Source organism: Hordeum vulgare, chromosome 5H (genome assembly GCF_904849725.1).
Source record: "Hordeum vulgare subsp. vulgare chromosome 5H, MorexV3_pseudomolecules_assembly, whole genome shotgun sequence".
In the NCBI taxonomy this organism is placed as follows: Eukaryota; Viridiplantae; Streptophyta; class Magnoliopsida; order Poales; family Poaceae; genus Hordeum; species Hordeum vulgare.
The window spans coordinates 55,875,259-55,888,127 of NC_058522.1; the positions used below are offsets into that span (position 1 = coordinate 55,875,259).

The following is a 12,869-nucleotide window of genomic DNA, read 5'->3' on the forward strand; positions in this document are numbered from 1 at the left end:
TACCTTTTGGGAGCATATAAACATTTTTTTAGTGCAGATTCATTTATTTTGCTTTGTACTCCCTCCGTTCCTAAATATAAGACCTTCTAGAGATTACACTATAGACTACATACGGAGCAAAATGAGTGAATCTATACTTTAAAATATGTCCATATACATCCGTATATAGTCCATAGTGTAATCTCTAAAAGGTCTTATATTTAGGAACGAAGGGAGTACATAGTCCATAGTAAAATCTCTAAAAGGCCTTATATTTAGGAACGGAGGGAGTAATATTTTGAAGTAAGGATGTGAGGGTGAACTCCTATATATTGCTTATTTCTATTCAATAGAAAACAATTCATCGTCGCTAGTCAGGTTAGGCTATCTGTCTTTCAGCCAGACCACGTTATCCAGACTGATCAAACTCAACTAATTCGGGACAGAGGTATACATGGAGCGGCTCAATGGCGTATACGGATAGACTGATAGAGGCATGCAAAATTGCTACATTCCCAAAATTAGGAAACCCCAGTTTGATCAACGGAGATATGTACATCAGGCAACATTTCATCCGACCAAAATAGAACTACCTACATTTTTTTTTTTGCTTCAGGCATGCTGTGACAAAAAATGCTTTCAAGAATATTTTGGGCCTGTTCAGTCAGCCCAATGTCGATTCCATGCCGTGGCAAAATGACATGAGCAGGGACATGAGCAGAGGAACAGTTCTTCAGTCATTCAGAGACTACTGGATGCTTTCCCTCACTCCAGCAGCAGCTGTTCTAACTCATCAAAGGCGTCGGTTTCATTTTCGTCATAGAATTCTCCAGATTCGTCGTTGTCAACCACCACCATTTCATCATGAGGAGATACACCTGTTTTCTGGTAGAACTCTTCCTTCTGGGCATCCCACTCTTTGACGATTTCCTCTACTTTGTCACCCAGCAGTTTGTCATTCTGAAGGATGTGCTTGGCATCTTCCACATCAACAGTTTGGCTTGCCTCTGCCAAGGGTAGCGATAGGGTCAATGACAGTTCCAATGCTACAAAAAATACAGGTAGTGTAAGAAGATGATGAGAAGAGATAAGCACCTGCAAAAGCTGATTCTTTGGCTTTAGCGTAGTCCATTGACAATTTCTTGATGCTGTCAAGTTCAAACTCCACTCCCTAGATGCAGATTGATGTGTCAGCAACAGAAGAGATTATGAGTACCATTGATACCAAAAAAAAAAAATGATTGCCTCATCTTGATATTGTTTCTTATATCGATAATGCCAGCACTACACAGCATAGCAGTTCTTTATTAAAACCATTAACTGGAACCGTTACAGGCTACGTCAATCACTAACATTGGCAGACTGAAGGGGGGTAGGCTGTGGAGTGGATAAAATAAATGATAACGTCAACCCTAATGGTGATGCAATGGAGTGTGTTAAAAATGAATCTAAAAAGAGGCCATGAACGGAAACAAACTAAACTTACCAAATCTGTGTGCGTATAACTCCCTATTTGAGTATTTGCAAACAACCTGGAACATTAAAAAAATATCAGAATATTAGTAAATAATCGGTAATGTGTTCTTGTTTGCATACAGAGAATAAAACGAAGGGAAGAGCTTACTACCCTGCAAGAAGAGAACACAAATGCTAATGATGAACATCAGACGAGACAGATGGTAAAGAAGAAAATCCACATACTTGTCACAGGCAAATTCCACCCGTTTATTCTGGGATGCATTCATTTCATCAACCTCCTTTGCCACAATGTCACCAAGCAAATTTATGAACCCAAACAGAAACATGCCTTTATCTAGCATCCTTTTGACAAGTGCTGGTACAAGACCAAGCCCGTTCTGCTTAGCCTCAATGACAAAGTCTTTGAGTTTCTTGGACTCCTCTGTTGCAATCACATATTCAGGGAATTAATCTTCCCATTGCAGTAAGACGTAAATCAGTGACTATATACCTTACCAAGAGACAGATAAATTTTGAAGTGTGGCTTGTATGGTTGACACTCATAAAGGCAGTAAAGGCAGTAAAGCCCAGGCAACCTCTGAAGTAGAGAACTTTGGGAAGTCATATGGCCTACATATATAGACAAGAAAAAGAAAATACATCACCAGTGCTGTAAGAAAGATTGTTGTAGGTAAAGTGGCAATTACAGGGAAACCATAGCCTACCAATACAATGCAAAAAGAGGGATTGCATAAAAACGCCCGAGTTCGTCTTGGGCCTGCCTTCATAGATATAAGAAAACTTCTTGGCCATCCACACTCTCTTGAAATCAGTGAATGACGTGCAATTTTCCTGCCAAACAGAAGCACATGGATGCTACTTATTTAACATGTATATGAGCATGGCACACCTTGACTAACTGCATGACAGAAAAAAGAAATCACCTTGGTATAATCATCTAGTAACTCGTCAATATCCATCTTGAAAGGGGCGAGATCCATACTTAAAGTCAATGGCAAACGTGAACCTGAATCCACAAACAACTACTCATCAACAATAAAATAAACAACTGCTCACTTCAATCAGAAATGTAATATTGAAACGGGACTTTTGAGCTTGGTTTTGCAGTCCACCTTATTTTTTCTACGGACTGCCACTACATCACCTCCATATCAATTTGGCGAAATCATCCACTTTTTTTGGCATTGCCGTTGCTTTCCAAATGCACTTAGTCACTCTTAATTATCAGCGTAACAGTTAGTTAAATGCATCTTTCCTGAGCTGTAACGGCAGCAATTTACTAAAACTAGTAAGCAAGCATTCATCGCCAAACTAAATAGATTACAGTGCACAACCAAGTAAAACCACAATCTGACCGTGAATCTAGAATAATCTCCACAAAACTCGGCTATTCTATTAGTCCCGAAGGAAGTGATGACAAAGCATTCATGCTGCAGGACCGGAGGAAAAATAGACTCGTGTGTATAAACTGGTAGCAAATCGATCCTACTGACCACTGACCAGAGAGACCTCAGGATTGCCTAATAAGTGAATTCAAGCAGAGATGCTAAGCTGTTGACCGAGTAGTTAGGGAGGAAAACCTACACCGTGAAAGAATCGGGGAGAGACTCACCGGAGAAGAACACACTGCCGAGGTGGGCGACCGGAGTTTAGCAAGAACACAAAATTACGGCAGTAGGCACGGGGCTGCAGGAGGTAGGGAAGGAGAGGGCTGGAGGCTTCGCGGCGGTAGGATGCAGGGGCGGAGGAGCGTTGGAGCAACGGCCGCCGCGACACAATGAGGAGGGGGCGGCGTGAGCTGGATGCGGGGCGGCCTAGGGTGGATCAGGAGACGCGCTAGAGGGGCGGAGCTAGCATCTGACATCAGGGTGGTCCGCTCCCAAATTTTTTTTGACAAGCAATATGACATGCGAACGTTCTAACCGATTATCAATATCATAAAGAAAGAGATTAACATGGTCTTACAAACGCACTAAAATTCTTAATTAAATCTTAGTGCAAAAATTATCTATAGGCATAGTGCAAAAAATCAAACCCTAAGTCAGAAATTAGGGTATTTCAGTACCTTTAATTGGGGTATTATGGGGGCTGGTGTGGTGACTGAGCGGCAGTGGCTACCGCCTGATCTGCAGGGGGGTGAGGGCAGGGGCGCGACCGGACCAGAGGGCGAGCGGGAAGGAGAGGCGGGACCACGGGAGCCTCCTGGGTGCCAGGTGGCTGGGCTCCGGGATCCGGTCAGCGGCGGGCGGCAGGCGGCGAGGTTGCAAGGGACGGCGATGGTGAGGTGGCTGAGCATAGAGGTCAACCAGCGTCGTGCGAGGGCATAGCCGCGTGGGGACGAAGGGCTCTGCTCGATGTGGGCGTGGCTACGTGGGTCAACCAAACTTGGCAAAATACCACTATGAAAATCAAACATGTCATTATGTCAATGTAGCACTACTTTCAGTTTTCTCTAGCCAAAATACCATTAGTGACTAAATAAGACTAACACCATCCAAAGAAGACTTCTATGCCCTTACCTCTTCACAGCCCAAGTATACATTTCAGCAAACAAAAAGCAGCTATAGTGCAACATTTTAACAGCCAATTGACATGAAAACACCACCAACTCAACATAATCTTACTTTGCATCATCCAACAACAATATAGCCCCTTTTTGTACACTCGTTTGCCGTCTACAATCGTCAAGTAAGACTGAACATCTATTTCTACCTTGTAATTGCCCATCGAATCGTTTATGAAACACACAAACACAGCAAATTCTAAATTTGCTGCACTTGAAATGAGAAAATTCATGGAAACCGGGGGGGGGGGGGGGGGGGGGGGACCTTCGATGTAGGCAGAGGACCCGGGCACTGCCGAGTAGAGGGGCGGCCGAGCAGGTTGGGGCTCCTGCAACCCGTGGCAATGGAGGCACGCGGGAGTCCCGGGGCAGGCGAGCACGACAGGAAGGCGAGGCAGAGCAGGGACGCAGGACGAGGCGAGCTGCGGCTGCGGGCCGGTTGGCGCCGGAGCCCAGCCAGGCGCCGCCCTCGGAATGGATTGACGGGCGCCGGGCGCCGGGCTGCCCAGGCACGCGACCAGGCAGGAGAAGGCCGGGCGACAGAGGAGGCTAGGGCCGGGGATGGATGGCGGAGAGGGTTAGAGGGAGGGGGGAGCTGCGGTCAGCCGCCGGCAAGGGCTGCTCCTTCCTCGCGCCGTCATGGCTGTTGGGTGCTGCGGTTGGCTTTTTTTTATGAGAAACAGGGGGAGGGTTGGAAAGGAAAAGGATAGGGTTAGGGTAATTTTGGAATAAGTAAAAATCTGATAGATTCCCAACGGTTTGACTAAGAGAAAATCATTGACAATTAACTCGAGTGCTATTTTAGAAATGAAAACAAAGAAGTCAGTGCTATATTGGCTAGTTTGTTTTTCCACAGTGGTACTTTGACAAGTTTGATTTCTCATAGTGTATTATGGCTATTCTCTCCCATTAGAAATCTATATGTACAGCAACTAGATCGCGAGCGTCTTTTCGGAAGCCTCCTAACGATCATTCTCATACGCGTCACTTGACGCGTTCCATCGTCATGTGACGCATTCTAAGCGTTCTTTTTAAAATTTATTTTTATTTATTTATTCACACGCGCTTTTAGCATTTTAGATTGTTCTTTTTGTGTTTTTTTACAGTCTTTCTTAGGAAAAAAAATAAAAAAACATGAAAAAACATATTTTTTGTTTATTTATGTATTTTTACGATAAACATGGTTTTGCTTTCGTGAGAGGCATGAAAAAAAGTGTTTCCTGTATTTTTTTCTGAGAGGCACGATTTTACTTTTGCGAAAGATAAGGTTTTGCTTTCGCGCGAGGCACGACTGTATCTCTCAGAAACCGCAAAAAAATGTGTTTTCTGTTTTTTATTTTCATGAGAGGCACGGTCTTGAAAACGAAAAAAATGTGTTTTCTATTTTTTTTATGAGAGGCACAAGTTTTCTTTCACAAGAGGCATGATTTTGCCATCGCTAGAGACACGGTTTTGCCTTCGCGAGAGGCACAGCCGTGCCTCTCGAAAACGAAAAAAAAACATGTTTTCCATTTTTTCTATCACAAGCGGCACGGTTTTTTCGTCCGTTTTTTTCGTAATTTTTTTGTCAAAATCTATCAACATGGGATCTAGTTTTGAAAGATTTCGACATGAGGAACCCAACTGTGAAAATGGTTTGATATTTAAAAAGATGGTTTAAGAGATAAAATATTTTGAAAATACGAATCTATGAAAAAATAGAAAACTCTTAGGTTGTACAAGTAACACGCATGTTGTGTGTCATTTGTTGCAATCTGGGGAGATAGAAGTGATTTTAAAAAAATTACTCCACAATTAGTGATATCGACAATAAACTAACCCAAAATCCCACTATGGGCCAGGCTCTAGCTCGTTCCTATGTCTGTCCCGCGGGAGCTATTTTGCGCATTAAAAGCGATTTAGGAGGGATTGATCGCTGAATCATCTACAGTGACGGGCCGGTTATCAACTTTCATCAAAAAGATAAATAATAAGGGCACGTACAATAATTGATAAGTCAGTCTTATCTTAAAGTTTCCATTTAATTAAAGATGACAAAAAGCATATCTATAATGAATTATTTCTTAGTCTTATCTTCAACAACTAGCTATTCCTAAAAGCATGATGAGACATATTATATTAGAAGGTCATCTTTTAAATAAGAGAAGACAAGTCTTTTCTTAGGATTTCTCTCTCCTTTACATCAGTGTTTATTCTACTTCCTTCGTAAAGGAATATAAAAGCGTTTAAATAACTAAAGTAGCGATCTAAACATTCTTATATTTGTTTACGAAGGGAGTATATGGCATTCCTAAGATAGCATCATTGTATACTCTATATAAGGTGTATTTGTTTTTTGATAAAATTTTAAAATGTAAGGTGTATTTTTTATAGTTCTTCATAATTCCCTTGTTTGTCCTTAAAAAAGAAAGTATCTCTTTTTTATTGTCTGTATTTTCTTCTTATAGCAAAAGGAGTCTATCTCTTTATTGATTGTATGTATCTCATACTTTTCTGAACTAACTAATTGATCTTACACTAATCAACAAATTTGCCAAATATAATTTAATCTTAACATGTCTATAATTATATATCTTGATCATCGTATAAAAAATAATACACCTTACATAAAAAAACAGAGAGAGTATGTCGTAAAAGAAGAAAAAAGGACGAGCCAGGAGTCCATACCATGATCAAACGCCGCTAGCCAGTCCGTTAACTTCCCATTCCGTGATTACAAATAAGGGTGGCACCTACATAAAGGGAAAACATCTGGCTTTTCATTCTTTTTTACACTTTTTCCTTTTTGTTTCTTTTATTTTTCCTATCCATTTTTTAATTCTTTCTTGCATTTTGTTTCTTAACTTTATTTTTTTGCATTTTATTTATTTTCCTTTTTTTTGTTTTTGTATTCTCCATTTTTTTTTCTTTTTTTTTTCTTTTTATGTTTTTTTTTCACTCTACATTTCTTGTATATGTCAAAAACATTTTTTAATAAATGATCACCATTTTTTGTATACACGTTCAACATTGTTCGAGCGTTTATTTAATATTTTTTAAATACGTGTTCTACATTTTTCATATACATGTTCAATATTTTTTGTATACACGTTCAACATTGTCCGAGCGTTTATTCAACATTTTCGTTCTTCTTCCAAGCGGGATCTCGGGCAAGATAATCATTTTTTTATATACTATTACTATCATTGTCATGCTAGTTGTTTCGTTTCTATCGCCATGTCTCGCTGCCTACCACCTGTTAAATGTCAGTCTCTCAACTTTGTCATGAAACCTTCAACCTATTCACAACCTAGCAAACCACTGATAGGCTATGTTACCGCTTGCTTAACCATGAGTTAGCGTTGCTAGTTACAGGTGCAGTTGCTTCCATGTGATAACATGGGTTCCTTGTTATATCACCATATTAACTGCTATGTAATTTAATGCACCTATATACTTGGTAAAGGTGGAAGGCTTGATCTTCTAGCCTGGTGTTTTGTTTCATTTTTGTCGCCTTAGTTTCGGCTACCGGTGTTATATTCCATAGTTGATCGCTCCTAACACGATCGGGGTTGTTACGGGGACCCCCTTGATAATTCGTTTAGTATAAAACTGGTCTGGCAAGGCTCAACTTTGGTACTACATTTGCCTAATAACTAATGAACCACATAGGGAGTAATTAACCCGAGGAAACTTAATCAACCCCGGGGCCAGTGCTCCTCAAGAGTGTTGGTCCAAAACGGGCTGCTTGCGGGGCCACCGCGAGGAAACTCGAGGTTTGGTTTTACTCGTAGCTACTCCCATCCGGTCGTGTCCTGACAACGAGATACGCGGCTCCTATCGGGTTCGTCGACACGTCGGGCAGCCTTGCTGGATTAGTTTTACCTTTGACGAAATATCTTGTGCATCGGGATTCCAGTGAGAATTTGGGTCTTCTCAGAGTTGAGGTTTTCCACTAAGGAATCCGAGGAGATCACGAGTTTCGTGATCGAGGCTTTCTATGCGGCTTGTGGTAATTTGTGATGGACTAGTTGGAGCACCCATGCAGGGTTAAATCTTTCGGAAAGTCGTGCCCGCGGTTATGTGACAAATGTGGAAACTTTGTTTAATATCCGGTTCTAGAAAACGTGAAGTAAACTTAATTAAAACTTGTCAACTGAGTGTGTAACCTTGATTGTCTCTTTAGTGAGCTCCTTCTTCGATCGAGGAGACGATGGGGTTATGTCTGACGTAAGTAGGTGTTCAAGATCATTCACTTGATCGTTATTACTTCACGATCGATTATGCGTAGATCACCCCCTCTTATTCTTGTACTCGTAAGTTAGCCACCTCAAATAAAGGCTTAGTCCCATGTTGCAGCCTCACCACTTAACCATACCTCATCCATTAAGCTTTGCTAGTCTTGATACCTTTGGAAATGAGATTGCTGAGTCCCTTGTGGCTCACAGATTACTTCAACACCAGTTGCAGGTACAGGTAAAGACTTACTTTGTTGTGAGCACGTTGATTGTGCTTTGGAGTTTCTTCTTCTTCTTCTTCGATCTAGGATGGGCTCCACGTCAGCAGCCTGGGATAGAAAGGATGGACGTCGTTCTTTTGTTGTTTGTTTTCGTCCGTAGTCGGACCCTGCTCTTCTTCATGATGACTGATTATGTTGTTGTATTGATGTGACTCTGGTGTAGCTTGTGGCGAGTGTAAGCCAATTCCGTATATTCATCTATTCAGTACATGTACTTGTAACGATATCCATTTTTGCGAAACGATGAGATGCGCTTCTATCTCTCTCGAGACCCTCTGTAACAAACACATATAAGCCTAACATACTTCCTATGCATAGGCATTTTATAGGAAAACAAATTCTTAAGACAAGTGAAATCTAGCATATGCAAGGAAGAGTGAAGCTTTAATAATTTCAACACAAAGATAGATAATTGAGTAACATGCAAATTCTGCATCCCTCATAATAATTAAATGTAGGATCATATTAAAATTCAACAATATAACTATTGTATAAAATATTTTATTCATGATCCACATGCACAAAAGTTTTACAATCTTCCAAGATAGTGGGATTAAAATTAATTAAAGTCGTGACCTCTCCAAACCCACTTTTATCAAAAATTTCATAAGATTGATCATTATCCAAAGTATTGGGACCATTATTTCCTAAACTTGACGCTCTTCCAAACCCACTTTTAGTAGCATTGCAAATATCATTATCAATGGTAGATTCAACATGAAGCTCACAATTCTCAACATCATAAGAATTATCATGCTTCACCCAGTCATGATCATTAGCACAATTGACATTCATAGAATTTATACTAACAAAATCACAATCATGGTTTTCATTCAATAAATGTATCCCAATACCATTTTCATTCATCACTTTATTATGAACTATTGGTTTAGAATAAACATGAAGCTTGAAAAGATTAGCAAGTGGATGATGATTCATTTATCTTTTTTTTTGCATTAACTTCTTGTTTTGGTGTGACAAAGATACAACATAACTAGGAAAGCAAGCAAATAGAAATATTTTTGTATTTTTGATTTTTTTAAACCAAGCAAGATATAACAACAAATAAAAAGAAGAAAAAGTGAATGATAATTTGTGTGAAGTTACTTGATTGTTGGTGATGATATTCCCCCGCAACGGCACGAGAAATCCTTCCTGTTACTTGTGATATGCGTTGGGCTTTCCGTGAAGAGGAACGGGTTATCGTAGCATAATGCGGGAATATCAATCCTCAACCGTCTTCAGCGGTTGCACGAAAAAAACTGACACTAGGCACTGTGTTAATAGGTTAGTGCTCAAAAATAATATAAATTGATGAATTATGACCCAAAAAGTATCCTAGGATGATAATATAACAGCATGGAACAATCAAATTATAGATACGTTGGGGATGTATCAACCCCCATGGCGGTTTACAAGGGAGATTCCACAAGACTTGGCGCACAAGACAAGGGCTCCTCTAAATCCTAGGCCTTTGGTACAGTATATAAACTGAGGCCAGGCTAGTCAATAGACAATCTCATATTCATGACAACAATCTCGTGGTAGATATTTGTACTATGTATTATCCTCATATCAATACAGCCAAAAGAAGGCCGCATGGTATTATCTCCTTGAGAGAGCCTGAACCTAGGTAAAATCCTGCGCCCATGTTACCATCGCTCCAAGACATCTAGCTTAGGGCCCATACTACAAGATATGTCGGATTTGACACCAACAGAGGGCCAACTCCTCCTCATTGCCCTCCAACTCGCGGACTAAGGCATCTCAGTCATCCTTTATGCCAGTTGCCGGATATGTCGCCTCTGAGACCGTCGATGCTCGACATTGGGATGAAGAGGGGGAATGGACGTGGAGCGGAGGGGGATCTGTGGTGTTCGCATAGGAAGTGTGAAAATGATCGAGATGGACCTAGAGGGGGGTGAATAGGTACAGTTCCAAATTTTAATAATTACTTAGCAATTTTAGGCAAATGTGCGGAATATGAGCGTGAGCCTAATAATTGCAATGAAAAGGAGTAAGCTATTTAGAGTGAAGTAAGGCAACCGGTAAACAATAATCAAATGCAAGTACGTAATAAGGATTAACACAAGTAGAGAGTTAGGGTTAGGAATAACCGAAACTCCAAGAGAGACGAGGATGTATCCCGATGTTCACTTCCTTGGAGGGAAGCTACGTCACCGTTAGAGGGGCGGATGTTACCACGAAGGCACACCAACGCCACGAAGGCTCACCCTATTCTCCCTTTGAGATAACTCCACGAAGGCGTTTCTCAACCACTAGTGGTAAGCCTTGAGGTGGCTTCCAAACCTTCACAAACTTTCCGGGGGTAATCACAATGGTTTGATTTCTCTTCGAAGACTCCTACCGCCTAGGAGTCTCTAACCTCCAAGAGTAACAAGATCACGGGGATTGCTCAAAACTTGCTCAAATCACAAATCACTTTGGTGGAGAGGAGGAGAAGGAGACGATCTATCTTTTGATTGGAACAACACTCAAAGGGACTCACAAATGCTCTTGGGATCTAAGATTGGGTGTAGATAAGAGTGAGTGAGGAGAAAGGTGTTCTTGTAAGTGTTCTAGCTGTGTTGGACACCCTCTCACGAAATGAGAGGGGTATATATAGTGGGGTGAGTAAAACAGCCATTGGGGACACTTTAAGTCAGACACGTGTCAGACATCCGACAATTCAGGGATGTCCGGGCGTCCACAAGGAGTCTGACGTCCGACAGGGGTCAGTCGTCCGAGGGATGTAAATATATCTGGAACCACTGTGTATTTGAACAGGGACCAGACATCCGGAGAAAGCCGGAAGTCCGAGTTATTCGACTCAAACTTCTGTGGTGCAAGATTCCGGATTTTCGAAAGTGGACGGACGTCCGGCCCTCGGACGTCCGGAGGGAGCCGGAAGTCCGAGTTATATGGCTCAAGTTTCTCTGGTGCAAAGCTCCGGATTTCCGAAGCTGGTCGGACGACCGGCCCTCGGACGTCCGGAGGGAGCCGGAAGTCTGAGTTATATGGTTCTTATTTCTCTGGTATAGGATTCCGGATTTCCGAAGCAGGTCGGACGTCTGGCCATCGGACGTCCGGAGGAGGCCAGATGTCCGAGGCATTGGTTCTGTTTTGAGATAAGAGCAGAGTAGTGAAGATGTGGTATGAGCAGAAAAGTAGAGATGTAGTATGAGCAAATTCATCGCAAAACCGGTGATCCCCTCTTAATAGTGCGGGATCCCTATACTCAAGAATAGTAAATTTAAAGGATAGTCTACATCATCTTTTCTCAATCCCGAGCCTTCTTGACATATAAGTCCCGATCTTCTCAGACCACCTTGGCACATAATTCTCAATCTACTAAAGTACTTGCCATCCTGAGATACACTCAACAAATAGGATTAGTTTCCTATGTATGTGTTGTCATTAACACCAAAACTCGATTAAGGGCATGACTGCACTTTCAATATCCCCCTTTTTGGTAGTTGATGACAACATATACATAGGTCTCAAAAGGTTTAACATACATTATAGCTTTGGAGAGGTTTAGTACGGAGCTCCCCCTTAGTATGTGCATGGTAAAATATCGGAGCTCCCCTTTAATGTGAGTATCGAAAATATCATGTGACTTAGTAAAGATAATGGATCATCATGTAAATATAATGGATCATCATATGAAGTAGTGGAGCAAACATAATAGCATACGATGATATCATAGTAATCCATAGCAATCACGACATCCATAGGTAGCCATACATAGTGCATCACAGTCGTTTATCCATTACATTACACAAACATGCAAATTGAGACTAAATCTCCAAAGACTAAAACTAGGATACATTACTCCCCCTTTGGCACCAAGTACCAAAAATGGAGGCACCAACAGCATCAACCATGCTCAGAGATCCTCAGCATCATCATCATCATCCTCATCGTCAGGCAAGCCACTGCCACCAGCCTCGTCAAGAAAATCAGCCCACTCAGGACCAGATGGGAAGCCAAAGTCAGAAGGAGGAGCAGCAGGAAGGGCCTCATCGTCACTCACATCAAGAGCGCCTGAGTCTCTCAGACGAGCCCTGAGGGCATTCTTGGAGGAGACGAGACGAGACACCACATCATGAGTTTGACCGCACTGGAAAGAGAAGGCCTTCATCATAGCAGAATATGCCTTGCCAATGAATTTGGCAAAGCGACCGAGAGGAGCTGAGCTGGATGAAGGGGTTGCTGTCCGGGCAGTAGTGCGGTGAGTGGAGGTGGATGGTGGGGTTTTCTTGGGAGCATAGTTATCCGCCATGTGAGCGGGAATGACCCACTTGTGATGCGTGTGAGTGACAGCAACAGTGAATTCAGCAACACGGT

General features: G+C 41.7%; 1 protein-coding gene across 2 annotated transcripts; it reads right to left on the bottom strand.

The window, feature by feature from the left end:
- Window positions 1-497: 497 nt before the first annotated feature.
- Window positions 498-4,676, bottom strand: LOC123396274. 2 transcript variants are annotated; one of them, XM_045091259.1, is made up of 9 exons: window positions 4,287-4,676; window positions 2,571-2,718; window positions 2,382-2,464; window positions 2,163-2,289; window positions 1,954-2,067; window positions 1,681-1,879; window positions 1,466-1,511; window positions 1,075-1,150; window positions 498-986 (listed from the first exon to the last, which is right to left on the bottom strand). In XM_045091259.1, exons 3-9 carry the CDS (start codon window positions 2,436-2,438, stop codon window positions 745-747), a joined length of 861 nt encoding a protein of 286 aa, XP_044947194.1. In that variant the 5' UTR covers window positions 2,439-2,464; window positions 2,571-2,718; window positions 4,287-4,676; the 3' UTR covers window positions 498-744. The 2 variants fall into 2 exon arrangements, with proteins under 2 accessions (XP_044947194.1, XP_044947193.1); XM_045091258.1 differs by lacking the exon at window positions 2,571-2,718 and having other exon boundaries at window positions 4,287-4,675.
- Window positions 4,677-12,869: the final 8,193 nt, after the last annotated feature.

Excerpts from the sequence above, each read along its gene's own strand:
- LOC123396274 (XM_045091259.1), bottom strand. The coding sequence starts at position 2,438 with ATGGATCTCGCCCCTTTCAAGATGGATATTGACGAGTTACTAGATGAT. Across the intron at positions 2,068-2,162 it reads CCTCTTTTTGCATTGTATTG|GCCATATGACTTCCCAAAGT; the intron begins GTAGGCTATGGT and ends CTATATATGTAG. Across the intron at positions 987-1,074 it reads CAAAGAATCAGCTTTTGCAG|AGGCAAGCCAAACTGTTGAT; the intron begins GTGCTTATCTCT and ends TACCCTTGGCAG.